General features: G+C 34.5%; 3 protein-coding genes across 5 annotated transcripts in view; all 3 read right to left on the bottom strand.

Annotated features, from left to right (window-relative positions):
* Nucleotides 1-304: 304 nt before the first annotated feature.
* LOC111481395 (protein kinase PVPK-1-like) lies at nt 305-4,185 on the bottom strand. Of its 2 annotated transcripts, XM_023126786.1 has the most exons (5): nt 4,106-4,185; nt 3,814-3,889; nt 3,303-3,355; nt 1,967-3,187; nt 305-1,444 (listed from the first exon to the last, which is right to left on the bottom strand). In XM_023126786.1, exons 4-5 carry the CDS (start codon nt 3,013-3,015, stop codon nt 544-546), a joined length of 1,950 nt encoding a protein of 649 aa, XP_022982554.1. In that variant the 5' UTR covers nt 3,016-3,187; nt 3,303-3,355; nt 3,814-3,889; nt 4,106-4,185; the 3' UTR covers nt 305-543. The 2 variants fall into 2 exon arrangements, with proteins under 2 accessions (XP_022982554.1, XP_022982553.1); XM_023126785.1 differs by lacking the exon at nt 4,106-4,185 and having other exon boundaries at nt 3,814-4,060.
* A 5,459-nt stretch (nt 4,186-9,644) lies between these two features.
* On the bottom strand, nt 9,645-12,644 carry LOC111481383 (heterogeneous nuclear ribonucleoprotein 1). The gene is made up of 6 exons (XM_023126767.1): nt 12,335-12,644; nt 12,134-12,174; nt 11,878-12,041; nt 11,697-11,796; nt 11,449-11,618; nt 9,645-10,524 (listed from the first exon to the last, which is right to left on the bottom strand). Exons 1-6 carry the CDS (start codon nt 12,469-12,471, stop codon nt 9,970-9,972), a joined length of 1,167 nt encoding a protein of 388 aa, XP_022982535.1. The 5' UTR covers nt 12,472-12,644; the 3' UTR covers nt 9,645-9,969.
* Nucleotides 12,645-13,445: 801 nt separating this feature from the next.
* Nucleotides 13,446-19,489, bottom strand: part of LOC111481382 (nuclear pore complex protein GP210) — a 29,635-nt gene continuing 23,591 nt past the window's right edge. For both annotated transcript variants that reach the window (XM_023126765.1, XM_023126766.1), the window contains 9 exons: nt 19,202-19,277; nt 18,796-18,903; nt 17,161-17,302; nt 16,529-16,600; nt 16,227-16,443; nt 15,760-15,826; nt 14,599-14,690; nt 14,434-14,494; nt 13,446-14,336 (listed from right to left, as the gene is read on the bottom strand). In XM_023126765.1, coding sequence (XP_022982533.1) covers nt 13,963-14,336; nt 14,434-14,494; nt 14,599-14,690; nt 15,760-15,826; nt 16,227-16,443; nt 16,529-16,600; nt 17,161-17,302; nt 18,796-18,903; nt 19,202-19,277 — 1,209 coding nt within the window. In that variant the 3' untranslated portion in view covers nt 13,446-13,962. The remainder of the gene's footprint in view (nt 14,337-14,433; nt 14,495-14,598; nt 14,691-15,759; nt 15,827-16,226; nt 16,444-16,528; nt 16,601-17,160; nt 17,303-18,795; nt 18,904-19,201; nt 19,278-19,489) is intronic.

Below are 19,489 nucleotides of genomic sequence, written 5' to 3'. Positions count from 1 at the left end.
AATAGGCTAATTAAGGAGTTAAATCATGAGCTAGTAAAAAATACTATTCCATTAGTACGAGGCATTTGAGGAAAACCAATAGAAAAGGCATGAAAACTAATACTCAGATTGGACAATATCATATTATCGTAGAGAGTCGAGTCGTAGTTTCTAACACTCTACCGATCTTTTTCGACCAAAATAAGTGGATCAAGGAGGTAGAGACTAAACATCTATGAAAAGGTAGGAATCATTTATGAAAAGAAATGGAAGTTTTGAAGCAACAGACTATCTTTTTTCTAGTGAATAAAAATGAAAGAATTATGTGAGTAGAAAAGAGGGAAACCCAACAATTCCATTCCCCAGTTTGATGCATCTTTTCTGCATATTTTCTCACACAGATTTTATTATGCAGAGCAGCAGATAGCACAGTAGAGTGAGTTACAAAGTGACAGTTAAAAGAACATGAAACCACAAGAGGACTGAATTGAGGCACAGCACAATACAAATGAGGAGAGGAGATTGGTTGATGAAAAGACTGAAAAAAGGAAATCACAATAAGATTCAAAAGAAGTCAATCTCTAAATAGTTACCTTCAGGCTTCACGTCGACTCCCGGCATCTTTTCGCAGGCTGCCGCCGCTGCTGCTGCTGCTGCGGCGGCGTGTGGTGTCCCCATTTTTGAAGAGAAATCAATGACATCCATTCTTGGTACCTCTGGAGGATTGGCGCAGCGGATGAGTGCCCAATTCACGCTTTGGAAGAATGGATGTTGCTTGATCTCGGTAGCACCACGTCTATAAGCAAGACGATGTTGTGGTTCTTTTACAAGCAAACCTCGGATCAAGTCCCTTGCTGCAAAGCTCACAGAAGGAGACTCTGGAAATCTCAATGGCTGACCAACCACGTTAAATAATGTAGCACGGTTCCCTGCCCCCTTGAACGGAGTTCTACCGAACAAAAGCTCGTAAAGAAAGATCCCAAAAGTCCACCAATCCACAGCACTGCCATGGCCTTCACCTTTTATGATTTCAGGTGCCAGGTACTCATGTGTACCAACAAAAGACATCGATCTCGCACTTGTCGGTTCTGCAATGAGCTCCGGTAGAGGGCTCACTTGATGATATACTTCACTTTTCGGTTTTGGTTTTGACTTCTTTTCTTTCCTGTGTCTGCTAAAGAATCGAGGCGTAAAACATGCTGGCTGGATACAATCTGGCTGCATTATGCAAGTTGGCTCAATGCAAGCAGGCTGGACACAGTATCCTGAGCTTTTAGCTTCTAAACCCGAGTTCGATGATTTAACAAGGGTCGGGGAGACCGCACATCTAAGAGAGAGGTCAAAATCAGATAGCATTATGTGTCCATCATCTCTCACTAACACATTTTCAGGTTTTAGGTCCCTGTAGATTATCCCAAGCATGTGCAGATACTCCAAAGCAAGGAGAACTTCAGCCACATAGAATCTGGAAAATTACAGAAAATATGCAATGAAAATCGAGGTGAGCCACGGTCCCTTAACCGTTTATAATAAAAAGGGCTGTCTACAGAAGCCTATGATAATGTGCAAATTGCTAGCTCTCTAATAGACTGATTTCACAGGCAAACAGAGAAATAACCATAAAAACTTAACATCTATTGCACCATGGCATCTAATGTAGGGCGATGAGAGACGAACGAAATGCTTTGATGTCAATAAAAGTAATTGAAGTCCAAAGTTATATTAGAAAGAAGCAACACAAATATATAAAATTCAAGGATATATGTCGTTCGGTCCTATCAAGATTTCGTGTTGTAGCTCTGTAATGATCTGTGGAAAGTTTGAGCGGAAATCTTTTCACCAGTGACATATAGAAGGGCAGTTCATATTTGATTTATTTAAGGAGCACATCTGTTCCTAAGAAATCTTAAATAGAGACAGCAAATGTTCTGTTCGGTTATTAGAGTGAAAGCAAGATAGAGCTATAGGATATGAAAACAATTCAGACCTTGCAGCATGCTCAGGAAAATATTTCCCAGGTTGTCTCTGCCGAAGCGCGTGCAAGTCGCCCCCGGGGCAAAACTCCATTACCAAACAAGAGAACTTCTCTGTCTCGAAATGTGTATACAAAGTTGGCAGGAATGGATGATCCAGAGATTGCAATATCTCACGTTCAGTCTGAGCCCTCAGAAGCTTCTTCCTACTTGCCAAAGCAGCCTTATCCATAACCTTCATGGCAAAGTAAGTTTTGGTACCAGTTAACTCCGAAAGATAGACGCTGCCAATATCGCCACATCCCAGTCTTCGAAGTAACCGGAAATGGTTCAATCCTAACATCCCATCATGGGATCTCACGACTTGTAATGCTTCCCATCTTGTGTCATTTGCCTGATGGGGCTTAGACATGGCATTGCTTAAACTACTCGAGTTGCTCTCATCACTAATATCACTGCCAGTACTGCCTCGGTACACACTCGTCTTCCTGCTTTTGTCAATATCATAGGAACTTGTGATGTTGACGCTTTCACAAGACTTGTCAATGCTGCTTGCACATTCGCTCACTTCTGTGTTTGAGAAACTTTGTTTGGCCTCTGCATATAAAGTCGTGGAATATATGCTGGCCTGAGGACTTGGACAAGATAATTCAGCTGGCTGAGACTTTTGTTGGTCATTTATTTGTGTGGCAGCTCCTTTTGATGCGTTCAATACTTGATTTCCAGATTCTTCCAAGCCATTTGAACAACAATCCTTAGAATCATCGATAATAGGCTTCACAAGCTCGGATTTCCCCTCATTCGAAACATGTGTATGTTTTTTCACATCAGCTAAATCTTCAAGCTGCACATCTTGGTTCAAATTGGCAGGATGTTTTTTACTACTTACAGAAGAACCATTTGGATGGCGAATTGGTTTCTTGGCACAATTTTGAGACATAACACAGGAAGTCGAAGAAGTTGCTTCATTTTTCGATGGTTTAGAGGAATCAAGAATCCTTGATGCAGATGTCGGGTTCTGATTTTTCAGTAAAGAACTCATACCATCAGCAAGTGGCTCCATCAGCAGCTCCGGCTCAAGAACACTCTCAGGCCAGATCTTAGGGTGTGGTAAATGGGATTCAACGATTGATTATAATTTATAACCATTATGGAAATTTCCAAAACCATTAACTATAAAAATCTTCCACTTATTAATGCCTTTCTTGCAAACGCCAAATGAATATCTATCGGTTCTGGAAGTTGAAAAGTTCAAATTGATTCAGATAAACTGTGAGAGATTGAAGATTCCATATCCAGCAACTCAAGCAATCAAAGAAAATCCCCAAGATTATGAAGAAAATCATTTACCTGTTGATGGCTGATCCGAAGCTCAAGCAGTGAGCCTTGAGCAATATGAAACCCTACAAAGTCGAAAAAAGGAAATCATGCTAGTAAATTCCAAATACCGCTGTAATCACATAACAACAGCAGATTCTTTAATCCGCCGTCTAAAAATTTCTTCGTTTTCTTCCTCGGAAGCATCAACGCCTCATCTAATTTGCTCGAAAACACTAGAAATCAAAACAAGCTTAACCTCAACACCGAACTCTTTTCAAGAGATTCACAACACGAAAACCAAAATTTCCAGTGGCTTCAACTACTGATTTTGATTCTTTCGAAGTGAAAACCAAAATCAAGCACAAAACTCAACCCACAGCCCTCCAAATCTTTAACAATGGAAATCAAAAACAAAAAACACCGAAAAAAATATCCACGAAACACAACTACACAATGCAGCAGCAAGCAAATCTTTCAAGACAGGCAGTAAAAAAATAAGAAAAAAAAAGGAAAAAAAAAAAAAAAAGCGATAGAGACCCACCGAAAATACAAGCACAATGAGAAAAGCGAAGAAACTTTGCGAGTTCCTTGTTCTTTTTTCCCGAGTCTCTGAATTACTTTCAGATCCGATCCAACAACATGAAAAAAAGAGTTCGGATTAGAGGATGAATATAATAATTGCAAACAAGAATTTCTGCAACTTTTTTTTAGTGTTCTTCTTTCTCTTCTGAATTTCTTCGTCGATTGAAGAAGAAGAAGAAGAATGGAGAAGAGATTTAGAGAGGGAAAAATCGAAAAAGAAAAAAAAAACTAAAAAAACGAAGCGAAGTTACAAATGGCAGTCTTTATCTCTGAATTGAAAATGTTCCCTCCATGAATATCTCTTCCTCTTGTTCTTAAGCTCTTGTTTTTGTTTAATAATATAATATAATATTTTATTTTATTTTAGTAACTGGACCCATTGAAATTGTTACGGGCACTCCCTGGTTTTTGTTATGGCCCACCTCCTTCCTTCCTTTTTTTCTTTCATCGTTGTCGGATTATCATTTTATTTTTTTATTTCTCTATTTATTTAAAATTTAAAATTTATTTCCATAGAATAATATTTTTATTACGTCATAAAACATAACCAAAATATAAAAAAAATCACTAATATCAATAAAAATATATTTAAATTTATTTTTAAAATGGAAGATATTTTCAGTGACGTTTTCATAAAATAAAATACCCACACTTCTACCGATCTCAGCATTCATCGAGTCATCCTTAACTAGGTATTTATAAATCTCGAGTTAAAATTTTTTAGCTTAACGATGGCGATTATTCTCGAAGATAGATAGCTTTACTATTTATGCTTTGGAAGGAATAATTAAATTTTTTTAAAATAAATAATTTCAATAATTTTTTATATATATAATTATGTTGTGGGGGCAAAATAATTTTTTAATTTAATTAAATATTTAATAATCAGTAAAAAAATCGGTTTGAAATGGCAAAATTGAAAATGATTGTTAGTTAATAATGCCGGCCAATAATAATAACACCTCCTCAATAACTCTTTAATAATTCTCAAATAATATATATAATTATTTAAAAAATCAATTGAAATATAATTTTGACGTCATGTACCTTTTAGATTTACCTAATTAGTAGAATTTACCTAATTAATAGATTATTATTATTGTGTTATAATTACTATTTTATTTTATTATTATTATGAATTATTTAATAAGCTGCCTTGTGTCATTTTTACCCTTCATTATTTTATATGTATAATAATTATTATAAAGTAAAAAATTCAATTATTATAGAAAAATTAAATATATTAATTTAATTTATTGACGGCATTTAAATAAAATGAATATATGTAAATTTTATTAAAATTTAGTGATAATTTATAATATTAATATATTATCCTTTAATAATTTATAATTTATAATAAGGATTAATAATTTATTTAATAAAAATTTATTTATAACGTACAATAAAAGAGATTTTATAGTCCATTTAATTAGTTATGTTTTAATTTATTCAAATTTTTACTAAAAAAAATTGAATTACTAGTGAATTTTATATTTTATTTAAAAAATATTTTTAGTTACCCGTTTAAAAAATATCATAAGTATATTAATTCAATTAAACTTAAAAAAAATAATTATATTTTTTTAACGTAAAGGATATTGATAAAATTAATACTAAGATATCCAAATTTTTAAAATTTTGAAAGTTTTAAGATTTTTTAATAATTAATTTAGTGAAAATATTAAATGTCTAAATTTGGACATGTTTATTGGCGTAACATTTAATACATTTCTAACTTGCGAGAGAAAAATAATAAATGTCACAGTGTACTTATACTTTTAAGTTTGTATCTATTTAGCCCTCGAAAATAAGTACAACTATTTTTTTTTTAATTTATGTCCATTTTATACATGAACTTTAAAAAGTTCGAGAATCCTTCTTTAGGTACGAATCAGTTTATTTTATCATAAAGTTAGCCTAAAATTAATAAGACGTTTTTCTAACGCTAGTGATGAATTTTAGTTGATATCTGTAAAATTAACTTAATTTGATGTCGTAATTGAATCCCTAATAAATGAGTGGAAAAATTAAATTTTTAGGGTTAAAATTGGAAGAAGGGGGTAAAAGGACATTATCGTCCATGCAATAAATACTAATTTGAATACTAAACTTAATTTTGATGATTTAGAAGTAATATGTAAATTAAAAACAAAACTCAAAAATTAATGTTAAGATTAATGATAATCACATGGGGATGGGGGAAGGGGGAAAGTAATTAAGACTAATAATAAATATTAACTCCTTGGCGGGAAGTCACATGCACGCACGTGAACAGAGCCACCAAGCACGTGGACGGCTGTAATCCCATACGGTGCATTTCACCCTAACAAATCCAATAAATATATATTATTTACCTCTTGATTTTTTTAATGAGCCACTAATAAATACTTCCCTTATTTAATTTTTTTGTTGGTATTATTATTGTTTCAAGGGGCCCACGTCCTAAGGGCAATATCGTCTTTAATAATTTTATAGTAACCTTTAATTTTATTTATAATAAATTACTTAAACACTTTTTCAATTTATAAATATATTAGAAGAAAATTGAAAAGGTAAAAATATGTAAAACTTATTTAAAAATTTATTAAATACAACTTATAATTTAAGTGTTATTAATCATTCGGAATAAAAATTCCAAATCAATTTTTTTATGATTTATGAGAAATTAAACAACTTTTTAATAAATCTACGAATTTATAATTTAGTGTTAAAATTAAGATTTAAAAATTTGAAATTCAACCACATATAATAATAAATAAAAAAAATTACAAATTAATTGTTTGAAAGTGGGGTCCCACGAGGCAGGGGTAAAATCGTCTTTTAAGAGTAGGCGCCCACATAGCAATAATTTCTTTTGATAAACCCGCCCGAAGAAGAAGGAAGTGGGCCCAGGGTGCCACGCTGGAGGGTCCCTGAAAGTGGCAGTGAAAAAAGCGAGAAGGGCCATAGGGTGGTTGGGGAGTCCTTATGGTGGGATTTCTCCCCCCTTTTTTTCCCTTTATTATAATATTTATTAATAATACTTTAAAATAATTATTCAATCATTTATTTATTTATTTTGTTGGAAAACATAAATTCGAAATTAAAATAATTATTCACATTTTTATTGATTTCAATTAGATTTACTTAACATTATTTCACTAAATATAAAATAAAAATTATCTAATTTTTAGAGTAAATAAATATGAAGGTTTAAGTATTATATAGTTATAATTATCAGTATTGTTATTTGTATAGCTCCCAAGCAACCCATTTATATTTCAACTAATTTTAATTAATTTTTTTTCCATAATTATAAAATAAGATAAAAGTCTTAAAAGGATCGAGACCACACGGGTACGTGCTTTATTATAAAATGCAAGATGATAATGTGGATAGATCCCAATATTTGAAGTTAACTTTAACCGTTAATTTTGACGCTTATAATTAAAGTGTTATCTAATATATTAGACTAAAATTTTGATGGGTCAAATATTAAACTTGTAATAAAGCTACATGCTAAGTTTAAAGGAACAATAAATAATTACCTAATAGAGGAAAGTGCATAATTCTTTCTTTTTAGTTAGATAGAAATTGACTTTCTTTCTCTTTGCATGGTCAAATTTGCTACTAACTCAAATAAGTATTAAAGCATATAGGTTTATCATCATCATCGACCATTATTAGCTTTAATAAACAAGAAAAGCTTTAATAAACAAGAAAGTAGGTCAATTTAAACGTAGCTGAGTGCATTAATTTTCATATTGAAAATCAAGAAATTGAACCGCCTCCAATCGAGTAAAAAAAGCTAAAAAGTGTTTTCGAACTCAATAATTTTATCCCTAAAGTTTGCATTTCGTAGCATTTTAGATCTTCCGATCGTGAAGGAACAAGGGCAACCTGATTCAATATTCAAGATTATCTAAACAAAAGAATGTCTGCCTATTATCTTTCAACAATGTTCATGTTCTATGCATGTATATATATATATTCAAAGATTTCAAGGTGTCTAAGAGTTCAATGATTCAAAAAATGGGTAACAAAAAGATTAAACTAGAAAAGAGGAGATTCAGAATGGATAGTTCAAGAACTGACCTGTTTCTGTTTGTGGTCATTTACAGGTGGATTCTGCACAAACAACATCAAATAAACAAACAAAAATTGAGAGAGACATCAAAAACAGGGAAGAACCAACGCAACAAAACTACATTATTATATGTCAAGAAGATATCATGAAGTCAGCAACAAGCCATAATACCATACATCTTCCACAGTGATAGTACAAGAAACAAAAATATGGCAAAAAATATGGATGAAATAAGCCATGAGCTCATAATATGGTATGGTATGGTATGGTCTTGGTTCAAGGAATTTGAGGAGGGGGTATTGCCACAAGCACTCAAACTTCCAAAGATATCAGGATCATGTGCACTATACCTGAAATTGACTTCTCAAATCAACAGACATCTGAAAAAGTAGATTTCAATCATTGAAATCTAAATCCAAGTAGAGATTATCAAACTAGCTTTTCTTTTGACTATTCATTACTTTTTAGAATTGAAAATGCAATGTCCGAACTCCATGTTCACAACCTGAAAGTGGATAAGACAGCTCGAACAATTACACGGCCTACAATTTCATCATCCTTCAGCATTACTTTGTTATCATTGAAAAAGTCGAACCACCAAACAAGAAATTATTGGAGGTTGTAACGTTCTGGTTGATCTCCATTCACCCATGATCATTATGATGCATGTCTTAATAAAGCATCCCTCAACTTTAATTCGTGGCTATATAAAAAACACTCACTAAAAACTGAGAGGACAGCCACTGTAGTTCAATAACAACTCAATGAAACAAAGTTAAGCACAATAACCATACTCATTGAAGCATTAGCTGTGTTATAATACTTTAAAGTTATGCAACTTTCATGAGGAAGATGTCGAAGTTCATAAAACCTTCCCCAACTATGCTCATATTATTAAAGAATATCCAGTCACATCTGGGGCGATATTTGGAACATGGGTTAAACTAGGGCGGGCTTGATTTTCTAAGCCCAGATCACGTTCGAGGGAAAGGTTTGCCTCACCACATTATTTGGCTTCTCAAACCCATGACTTGAACAAGTAATCCACTATTCAAGCTCCCGACATAATTTTCTTAATAAGCTTTCTGAATACTCCATTAAACTCAGGTTTAAGATGGTGAATACTTGCCTACACTGGGTCCTTACTTTTTTACATAGGCAAATTATCCTATACATTGGGTCACCCATTCAACACATCCTTAAAAAAGTAACTAAGATATTTTTTTCAACAAAAAGGTCTGCACCCACCCCAAGGCCCAAACTGTGGAGACATCACATCAAACAAGATTCCTAAAACTCACAATTCAATCAAGAGATAGCATTCCAGTTACTAACCCACATTCTTGATGCTCCTTAAGCCAATTTACAGCAATTACATCAAACAAAAAAGCAATAAATTTTCACAATCATTCTAGTGTAGAAAGGAGTGGCAATCAATTAGTAAAAAATTTAGTGGACAAGATGAGACTTACAGGGAAACATTGACGAGCAATTGAAGTTTTTCGACAGCAGAACGATGGTAACGTCTTCAGAGAGGGATTGCATTTATCATACCATCTTCTACTAGGAGTTGCAAGTGCAAACATAACACAACTGGCAACTTCTGAGTTCCATGACTTCCTAGAGCTCACTGTCAAGACCTTTATCGCTATTTCATAGTATCATGATTTACCTTTTTTATGCCATTGGTGGTGTCAAAAAGAATTTTCAGAACAACCATGCAATAGAAGGAAACCGAAAAATTCCAATTCATTAAACATTCTTCAAAATAACCATGTCAATAAAACAACGTAAATGTTGATAGCAAAATGAAGAAATTAATGGCATATATGGGTGATACATAATCTTAGCACAATCTCCAGCAAGTTAGTCACAATCAATTGTACAGTCAAATTCTAAATCTCTGAAAATTGTGATCATGATGAACATGGCAGGAATCTTGTGACGGTAAGAGGCACACATATTTATCATAATTTTGAGGACCGGGAACTTATCAGCATTGCCGTCCTGGTAGCACATCAATTAACAAAGGTTCCCCACCACTAGTTACTACCGTCCGTACGGATGATATCGACCACTTGGAGCACTCCCTGCACCATCATATCCTCCTCCTCCACCACCACCTCCTCCTCCGCCTCCTCCTCTACTTCCATAAAAGGAGCCTCTACCACCGGAAGGGTATCCAGTGCCAATGCCCATATCATAGCTACCTGCATACCCACCAGTATTAGGAGCAGCACTGCTGTTATATGCACCATAACTCTCGTCAGGTCCACCATAACCACCTCTAAAATCATAACCTCTACTGAAGCCTGCTCCATAACGAGCAGAGTACCCCATAGAGGGGTCTTCTCTGTAAGCTCCAATGCCACCAGTACCATACATTCCATAACCACTAAAATCATTTCCACCATATCCACCATATCCACCACCTCGAGCACCATACGGTCCACCAGCCCTAAAACCACCACCATACCCACCACCTCCAAACTCCCCATATGCATCCCCATAGGTACCACTGTAACTTGGCCTTGAATCATGGTATCTTTTAGAAGGGGGTGGAGGTGGATTAGACTTTTTTGGCTCTGCCTTCTTGATCTCCACCTTTAGAACAAAGACACACAAACCTCAAATTGTTAAAATGACTCAATAGATGAATATGTTGAGTAAATAATCTCCATTCTTATGTTGTACATGTGACTGATACAATAAAAAAATCATAGTAGGAGCTATAAAAAGCCTTAAATGCAGTTCACTTAATGAATTTTGGTTTCAACATTTATCTGAATTTGAATAAGCATGCAATAAAAGACGGCTTTCTGTTGTTTAGGTGAGGTTTAATTTTGAAAATGTTCAAAATTTGATTCCAATCATTTTCTATCCTATGTTTTAATATTTGAGTTCATAAACAGGACAAATAATCAAACAATATCAAGCATTGCTTCCAAAAAAACAAAAAAATTATTTTCAATAACCACTAATTTACTTACTCCAAAAACATTTTGCAAAATAGATTTAAAGATTTAGAACTTTTCAAACTTCAATCAAGATCATCCCTGAACAACTGTAACAACAAATGAACCCATGGACGCAAATAAGTTAAAAAAATGGAGCCTACAGGCCCCATCATTACTCTGTATAGACTTCTCAATTGAAGATGCTTGTGCCTTGGTAATAACAAAAATAATTCAGGATATAGTGGCAATGGAGATGTTGGTACGGCATAACAAAGGTTCATAGTGAGGAGGAAGAAGTTGTGCAACAAATGTTCGTAGTGCTACAAAGGTTGTGTTGCTAACAAAGGTTCATGGTGCAAATCCGAGAAATACTAAAGTTGTGCAACCACATGAGGAGGAAGAAGTTCCATCTATTTCTCAAAGAGAATTGAAACAAATGATAAAAAAACCCACAATAGGGACCTAGCGAATTGGATAATAGAAAGAAGATTCTGTGTAGATAAATCAAAATCTACTAAAGATAGAGAGAGGACATGTTAGACTATCGCAGCCGGGATAGAACTTTGCTGACCTGACTGCCTGCCAACTCAAGTCTGTTTCCATTTGCCAAGAGATCATCAACTGCTTGCTCTGTCTCAAATGTAATAAAACCAAACCCACGAGACCGACTAGTGGAGTGGTCCCGCATAATCTGGTGTTCCTTAACCTCACCATATTGCATAAAAAAGTCCCTGAACTCATCTGCTTGAAACTTAAAAGTGAGTACTCTATTCCTCTTAGTACCATCTAAACAAAGCAATGGTGTAATCAATAAGCTACCTTCGTCTACAGACGTAGGAATTCCACCCACAAAAATCTTCTTGGTCTTGAAATCACGAGAGCTGGAAGATCCTTTGGGTATTGTACGCTTGATTTCCACCTAAAAATTAAGTCAAAGTTTGAGCATAAAATCATTGAAACCTAATGTCTAACTCAAATTCAACACTAAACATAGGCCTACTTGTTTCCCATTAATAATATGTGTGTCCTCAATGACTTTATCTACCACAGAGGGATCAGCATAAGTCACAAACCCGAATCCGCGGGGATGTCCAGTCTTCCGGTCCTTCATTATAACAGAGTCCGTAATTTCTCCATAATCACCAAAATGTTTAACAAATTGTGCTGCATATAATCAATTGAAATCAACAACAACAACACAGTGATTGCGTAGCAAGAAGCCTGACACCACACAAGACGAAGTATAAAAAACTAACCAGAAGTCGTTTCCCGCGGTAAACCTCCAACGAAGATTTTCCTACAACAGCACCCAAACGACCATATAAACGGATCAAGAAGCATAAAACAAAACAAAATCGTCCAACACATCATAACCACAAAATACCATGCCCACACCAGAAAATATCGACCGAGTACCCAGAGATTCGCTTGGAGTATTACAGAGCAAGAAAGCTTACCCCGCACTCGCTCCGTCGCCATGAGAGGGAGGATCATGTCTACTTCCATCGTCTTTGTGGTTCAAGGGCTTGGCGTCCTCATGTTCGCCATTAGTGGCAGCATCATTCCCCTTGGAATCCATGGAGTTTTCCGACATTAACGGAGCAGAGGAACAAGAAGAGAGAGGGTAAAGACAAGGGAACGAGGGAATTGGCTAAGCCCTAGAGAACATGCGTTGCTGATGTTGGTTCGCACCGCCGAGTTCGGAAAAATGGCGCCCTTAAACCCTAGAATTCGCAATTGGCCACAACCTCCAGACCTGCCTCTTAATTCATTGGACCAATGCAATAAATATCTTGGTTTTCAATCTGCTGCGCCCTGGCTTACTTTTATCCCATACAACCGGCAGTGATGATACATTAAATTTTCAATTTCAAAAATTAATTTTTTTATTTTTGACTTTATTCTATATTTTTAAAATTAAGACCTACTAAATAATTTTAAATTTAAAGTATAAGGACCTGTTACATAAATTTATAACATTTACTAAATTTATAATTTAATATTATTTGATGGTTAACCCGTTAATTAATCATTCATTATTATTTTGTTAACATATTTAAACACGCGTTTATGTATCTAAATATAGTAATATTATGATATACAAACAAATAAGCCCTTTGTTAATAAATTTTAATAGTTCTCTTTTGAATTCATATGGTATAATGTGAGACATATTTATTAAGAGTTAAAAAATTTGTTACACGACATAATTTAGTTAAAATTAAACTAATTTGTGACCATATAAACTTTTTTTTAAATTGTTTCCGTTTTCAAAATTTAAATAAATAAAAAAAAGTGTTTATAAAACCTCTTTTACTTTTTTATAAAACCTTTATTTAGTTTCAAAAATACCCTTTTTTCATTGTTCTATCTACAATGAGGGTATATTGGAAAATGTCAAAACACAGAGTAAATTGATTTTTTTTAAAACACAGGATCAAATGGAAATAAATTACTAAAATAGTAATAAACACGAACTTTTTCCTTATTATTATTAATCTATTATGGAATAAGGGCCCGACCCCGAAGAAAGGCCCTAATTCCCGTACGTAAAGGGTTAGTACATCATCGATTGAAGAGTCAGGTCAGTCAGTAAACTTCTATTCATGAGAGATTCTACGTCAGAGACTCCTACAACAATCGAGTCTGTTTGATCAATAACCCAACTAGCTTTAAAAATTTTGTAATACAATGTTCCCAATGGTTCAGGGCCATTGTTCCAAAGTCCAGACAAAGACCCAAATCAAAGAGCACAGAAGTCTTAACAATCACTTAAGAAAGCCTGATTCTAAGTACAATTCAATCATCCTCTAGCATGATACTAATCTCTAACATATTACTCCTTTGACAATGATTTAGAGTTGGAAAACATTGCAAATCCCATAATTTTAATCAAACATAAGAACAATTCCAAAATCTGGGACTTGCATGTTAAAACTTGAACCTCTCCTCCAAAGAAAAGTGCGAAAATGAAGCCCAATAAAAAGTGGGATCCAAACAGCCAAGAGGTTCAGATCTTCTTCGAGCCATAGTAACAAGAATGCCTGTTGAATGGGTTGGAATAAGTTCGACAGCAGACACAAAACTAGAAGGTATTTTGCACGTTGAATCTCCGTCTTCCCTCACGTTTGTAATATGGAGTCTCGTCAATTGTTTGTCTTACATAGTCTACAAATGGTTGTGGTGTTCGAGGAGACTGTTCATTCGAAAGAACAGGGCTGCTGCGATCGGGCGTGACGGGTGCTGTAATAGTTGGAGTATGAGTAGTGGCAGGACGAGAGGGCTGAGAGGGCTGAGCTCTGTTAGGCTTGTCCAGGAAACAAATAAATAAAGCAATAGTTAATATGAGCAAGAACAGAGAGCCAAGTATTGTAGCCCAAATGGTCGTTGTACCAAAGGCAGCTACTGATACTTCTTTTTCTCTGGGTTCATAGAAGACATCAATTTCTGTTCTTTGGCCTGCAACATACACATACCACCGCCAAAATCATGCATCTCAATTTGGTGATATTAATGATGAAGGAATAGTTTTACGAATAGCATAAAAACAGCTTACCGTTGGCGGCTAATGTGATAATAATCTTGTCTTTGAATCTCTTCGTTCCCATTGCTTTCACCTGAGTATAGATTGTTTAAAGAAATAAGGGCAGAACTTGCTTCATATACGGGCATAAACAAATTGATTGGATTATGAGTAAATATTAAGTAGGGTCAAACTTACTTCATACTCTGAATGACCACCAACCCCAGAATCTTCTTTAGAAATAGGACCAACGATGACCAAATCCCGTTCATGGCAGTAAAGTTCAACGTCTATAATAGTGTAAAAGCAAATATCATCAGCAACAATCAATTGTAAAATACACACAAGATACCTTCATAAAGTAATAGTTTTAATACTACAGGCCCAGGGATGGGATGAGATGGGCCATTGTGGACTGGAAGTTATCTGCTATAGAATTAATGAAGTGTTGCTGGCAGTAACAAGTCAACAGACATGCTAAATGGAAGCCGGGAAAAGGTTTCAGCAATAATACGACGCTATATTCTTATAGTAGTTGTCAATAAGAGAATTTTCCTAATTATGATGCCGTATACTGAAACAACAGCAAAAGTGTGAGATCCCACATCGGTTGGAGAGAGGAACAAAACATTCCTTATAAAGATGTGAAAACCTCTCTCTAGCAGACGCGTTTGAAAACCTTGAGGGGAAGCCCTTAATAGGAAAGCTCAAAGAAGACTATATCTATTAGTGGTGGGCTTGGACGGTTACAAAAAACCCTCTCGTTTTCCAAGAAAACCCCCCATAAACTTTTCCAAATTCATTGTAGTAACTTATGGTGCAAAATATTTATGCCTGTACAATCTTAAGCAACCATAAAACTGGTCTAATATATCCATAGGCTACGTCAAGAAGAAAAAGTAAAGGAAGAAGTTAGTCTTTAAACAACTTTATTGAACCATATGAAAGCATTATCTTTTTGGATAGTAACTAACAGCGACTAGCAAGCTCAAACATTTTGACCTCCATGGTGACAAGAAAACACAGCGAATTGGCCATGCGTTCAATTAATGAGATATAATTATTATCTTTTAAAAGAAAATAGAGTCCTCCAGAACTTTAATTGAACCATAGAGAGAAGAGACACTCTCAGGTTTATCTGAGGAGTTGTACACAGAATTTGGCAGATCTACTGATAAATTTCATTTCAAAACATAATATAATAATTATTTTTTCGTATGAAACAGAATCCTCCATAACAGTATAAAGCATATTAGAGATTCCCTCAAGTTTATAAAACATAGTGTAACATAGAATTTGGCATATCTAATAATATATTACAAATTCTCTCTTACAATATGTATAAAGTTGTTAGCTTACCTGTATTCCCCAAGATAGTTATAACAGTCTTGTTCGAGTCTGGAGTCAGAATCAATTGCGTTGCACTCTGAAATTTGAAAATAGATAATATTTGATAAGATCACACACCAAATTTTCTTGGAATACAAACTAATTTTACGAAGAAGGAACATATGTAAAGGATTTGGTGAGCTTTGTTGAACTATTGGAAATTACCATTATTATTTTGAAAAAGAGTTTTAAAAATAACTTCTCATGGAGATAGCAAATGATTTAAAAAAGCTAAAATTGACAAAAAACTGTCACATTATCCAAAATCATCAGTTCTAGGAAAGAAAGAAAAGAACTTAAATGACTAATTTCTTATGTTGATGCCCATAGTTACGAGCTGTACATCAATTTGTGACTGGAAGAAACATCCGGATAAAATTATACAGGTTCAGTTTCCTGATAAATACAATGCAGGTGTTTATTAATGATTGAATTACCTTGCCCATCTCCATAACAGAGAAGCCTCCAATAAAAAGTGCAGAAGCAGATCCAGAAATTTGGCTGCCTTCTCGAGATGAAGCATAAATAGTAACAGATATATCTGGTCTCATGGCCTTCGACTTGGGGGCTGAATGTGCCAAGTGCTCCGGTGAGTAAGGAAAAAAGAGGCAATACAAATTGTCGTTGTCAAGATCCAACCATGGCTTTGCATACCTTTAATCCATAAAAAGAAAATGAATGAACAGTCAATTACTCAATTCAAGAATATTGATGGTGGGGAAGAAATATCGAAACATACCCAACAAAGAGAGGGTCTACTCTACAGTCGTGCAAGACTCTCTTATCATTTAGAAGAGTTCCATGTTTGCCACTGTAATAAAAGAAAAAGGTCAGAAGAAAACTTAACATTTCAACAGTTTTCCATGATATTTTTCAATGAAAAGGTTCCTCAATCCCCAAACTTAAAACCTTAATTGACCTAAGAAAAAAAAAAAAAACTTTATACCCTAACAAATTATTAGCTTCAAGTAAATTAATAAATTTACTACGTATACAACAAGAAAATATATAATCAATCAATTGTAATTTATAACCAGATCAGAAAATATTATAAAATTAATAAAAGAAAAAGAAAAACAATCTCACCAACTTTCCTTTACTATTACTAATGGAAAACTACTTTTCTGAACTATATTTAAAATTCTTGGAAACTTCATTAGCTAACTAGGTAAATTTGCCCAAAATATATTGTTGTCAAATTAGTTGGTGAAGGAATATAATCACCGAATTACAACCTCAAAAGAATTCAATATGAAAGAGTCATTACATATGGTACTGAAAATTATTACACAACTGACCAAAAGATATTTCCAAAATTCAGTGACAGTGAAATCTAATGTCTTATATTCACATGAATACAAATCTACAAACCTGCAATTCACAGAGAAGTTATATCCTTTTGCTGGGAAAGGAACATTTGTCAAAATTTCAGCTGGAGCAACCACGGACAGAGTATACCCAGTCTGCACCGTTGCTGTGGTCCTTAAGTTCAAATTCGAACCTTCAAATAGTACTGTAGCATGGAACAGGTTGTGGATTATGTGGCAAGTATAAACTATCTTCCTCCCAATTCTTCATATATTTTTAGAGATACATGATCATTTTATGCGATAATATATACAAATAAATCTCTAGAATCAATCCTTAGATATTAGCTAACATTTTCCTCACTTAAAAGAGATTACGAAAATATCCCTTAACTACACAAATATTCCTTGAATCAAGACCATTCCTTCAACACTCTCCCTTAAGCTGAGGAATAGATATCATCCATTCCCACCTTGGATGTCTAACTCATGAAACAAACATTGAGCTGTGAAGTCCTTTGGTTGGTATACCTACTAGTTGAAGCTGTCGGGGCACATAACTAATGCATACTATTCCCTTCTCTAATTCTTCTTTGATAAAATGTCAATCGATTTTAATATGCTTTGTTTTATCATGTAGGATAGGATTATGTGCAATATTGATAGCTGATTTGTTGTACCAGTACAACTTTATCTGATCTTCTCCCTTCATCTGTAATCATCAAAGATCATCTTCAACCATAAGAGTTCACAGAGCTCTTGTGCAGTAGCGTGAAATTCTGTTTTGACAGATGATTTAGCCACCACGTTTTGCTTTTTACTCCTCCATGTTACCAAATTATCTCCAAGAAAAGTATAATACCCCATAGTAGATCTTCCATCCACAATTGATCCAACACAGTCAACATTAGTGTAAGCTTCCAATGCAAGAATATTGTTTCGTTTGAACAAAATTCCTTTCTCTGAAGTTCCTTTCAGATAACGTAACACTCTATATGCTGCCTAATGGTGAGGTTCTTGTGGATCATGCATGATTGGCTAATTACACTTACTGAGTATGTTATGCTTAGTCTAATGTGAGCTAAATATATGAGCCTCGCCACTAGCCTTTGGTAGATTTCTCTATTCCTATAGGTTCTTTTAGCCTGTTCACTACATTTCTCTATTCACTATATGAGCCTCCCCGCTAGCCTTTGGATCATGCAGAAAGTTGGACTTGCAGCTTTCCGATGGCGACCTTGCGGTGGACTGTGATACATGATTGGATGAGTTATTGTGATACTTGGTTGAAAGCAGAAAGCAAAGGCGATTGGTTATAGTAATGCACAAAAGGTCGGCAGCTATGAAGCTATGAAGCTATGAAGGCTCTGAACAAAATTCATCACGATGGATGATTGGCGGCTATGAAGACTTCACCAATTGAGTTAAGGTTTGGTTTTAGGCTATGATACCATATTACATGTATAAACTATCTTTCTCTCCATTCTTCATATATTTTCAGATTATAAAACAAAAGGCTAAAAAAATATTCCTCAATACTAGTTAAAATTAAATCTAGCTAAATCCCTAGAACTAATCTCTAGATATTAGGTAATATTTTCTGTAGAGGATAACAAAAAGTCTGTTAATTTAAGACATTCCTTAAAATATAAGTTTAAAAATGAAGTAACAAATATAACCCAATGAAGGTATCAGGTACCTTCGGTTGAACCAGGACCAACTGCTTCAGCTATCCCAGATAGCATATCCACAGATAAAACACTTCCATTGGTTGTAGTCCACCGGCCCGAAAGTTGACCATTGAAACCTACACAGATTTGTAGTAAATCCTTATATTTAACTGTTTAAGCCGGCCTGAGTTTCCCTCCACACCCCCACCCCTTCAACGAGAAAAAAATGTGAAAAAAAAGAAGAAAGAAACCCTGCATTATCCTGAAGTATGGAGGTACGCATTTGAAAATTAATTTGCAAGGAGAATAATCATTGACATGACAAAGAAACTAATCAAGTGTGTGTCTTGATATTGGCTTTTTGAGTAAAATTTAGACTCAGTTTATCAACGAGAAAATCTGATGCTCTCAATTCAATTCCCGCGAGATACTAACCTTTTATACTGAAGTTGAGATGACTACCAACAAGAATTACTGGGTCTTGAGGATGTATTAGCGCACCAACTGAAATCTGGGGGAGACGATGAGATTCAGGGAATCATAGAGAAATTATGGCATGATATAACTTGCATAAAGGTGTCAGGCTTATACCTGTAAATCACGATATGTACGAACTACTCTTTGGAGATATGAAAAAAAGTGCAACCCCAAAAAGATACATTAAACAACACTGGCCACATTTTTTTTTTTTTTTTTTTTTTTTTTTTTTTTTTTTTTTTTTTT

Source organism: Cucurbita maxima, unplaced genomic scaffold (assembly GCF_002738345.1).
Source record: "Cucurbita maxima cultivar Rimu unplaced genomic scaffold, Cmax_1.0 Cma_Scf00007, whole genome shotgun sequence".
NCBI classification, from domain to species: Eukaryota; Viridiplantae; Streptophyta; class Magnoliopsida; order Cucurbitales; family Cucurbitaceae; genus Cucurbita; species Cucurbita maxima.
This window is presented reverse-complemented; position numbering and strand designations above follow the sequence as displayed.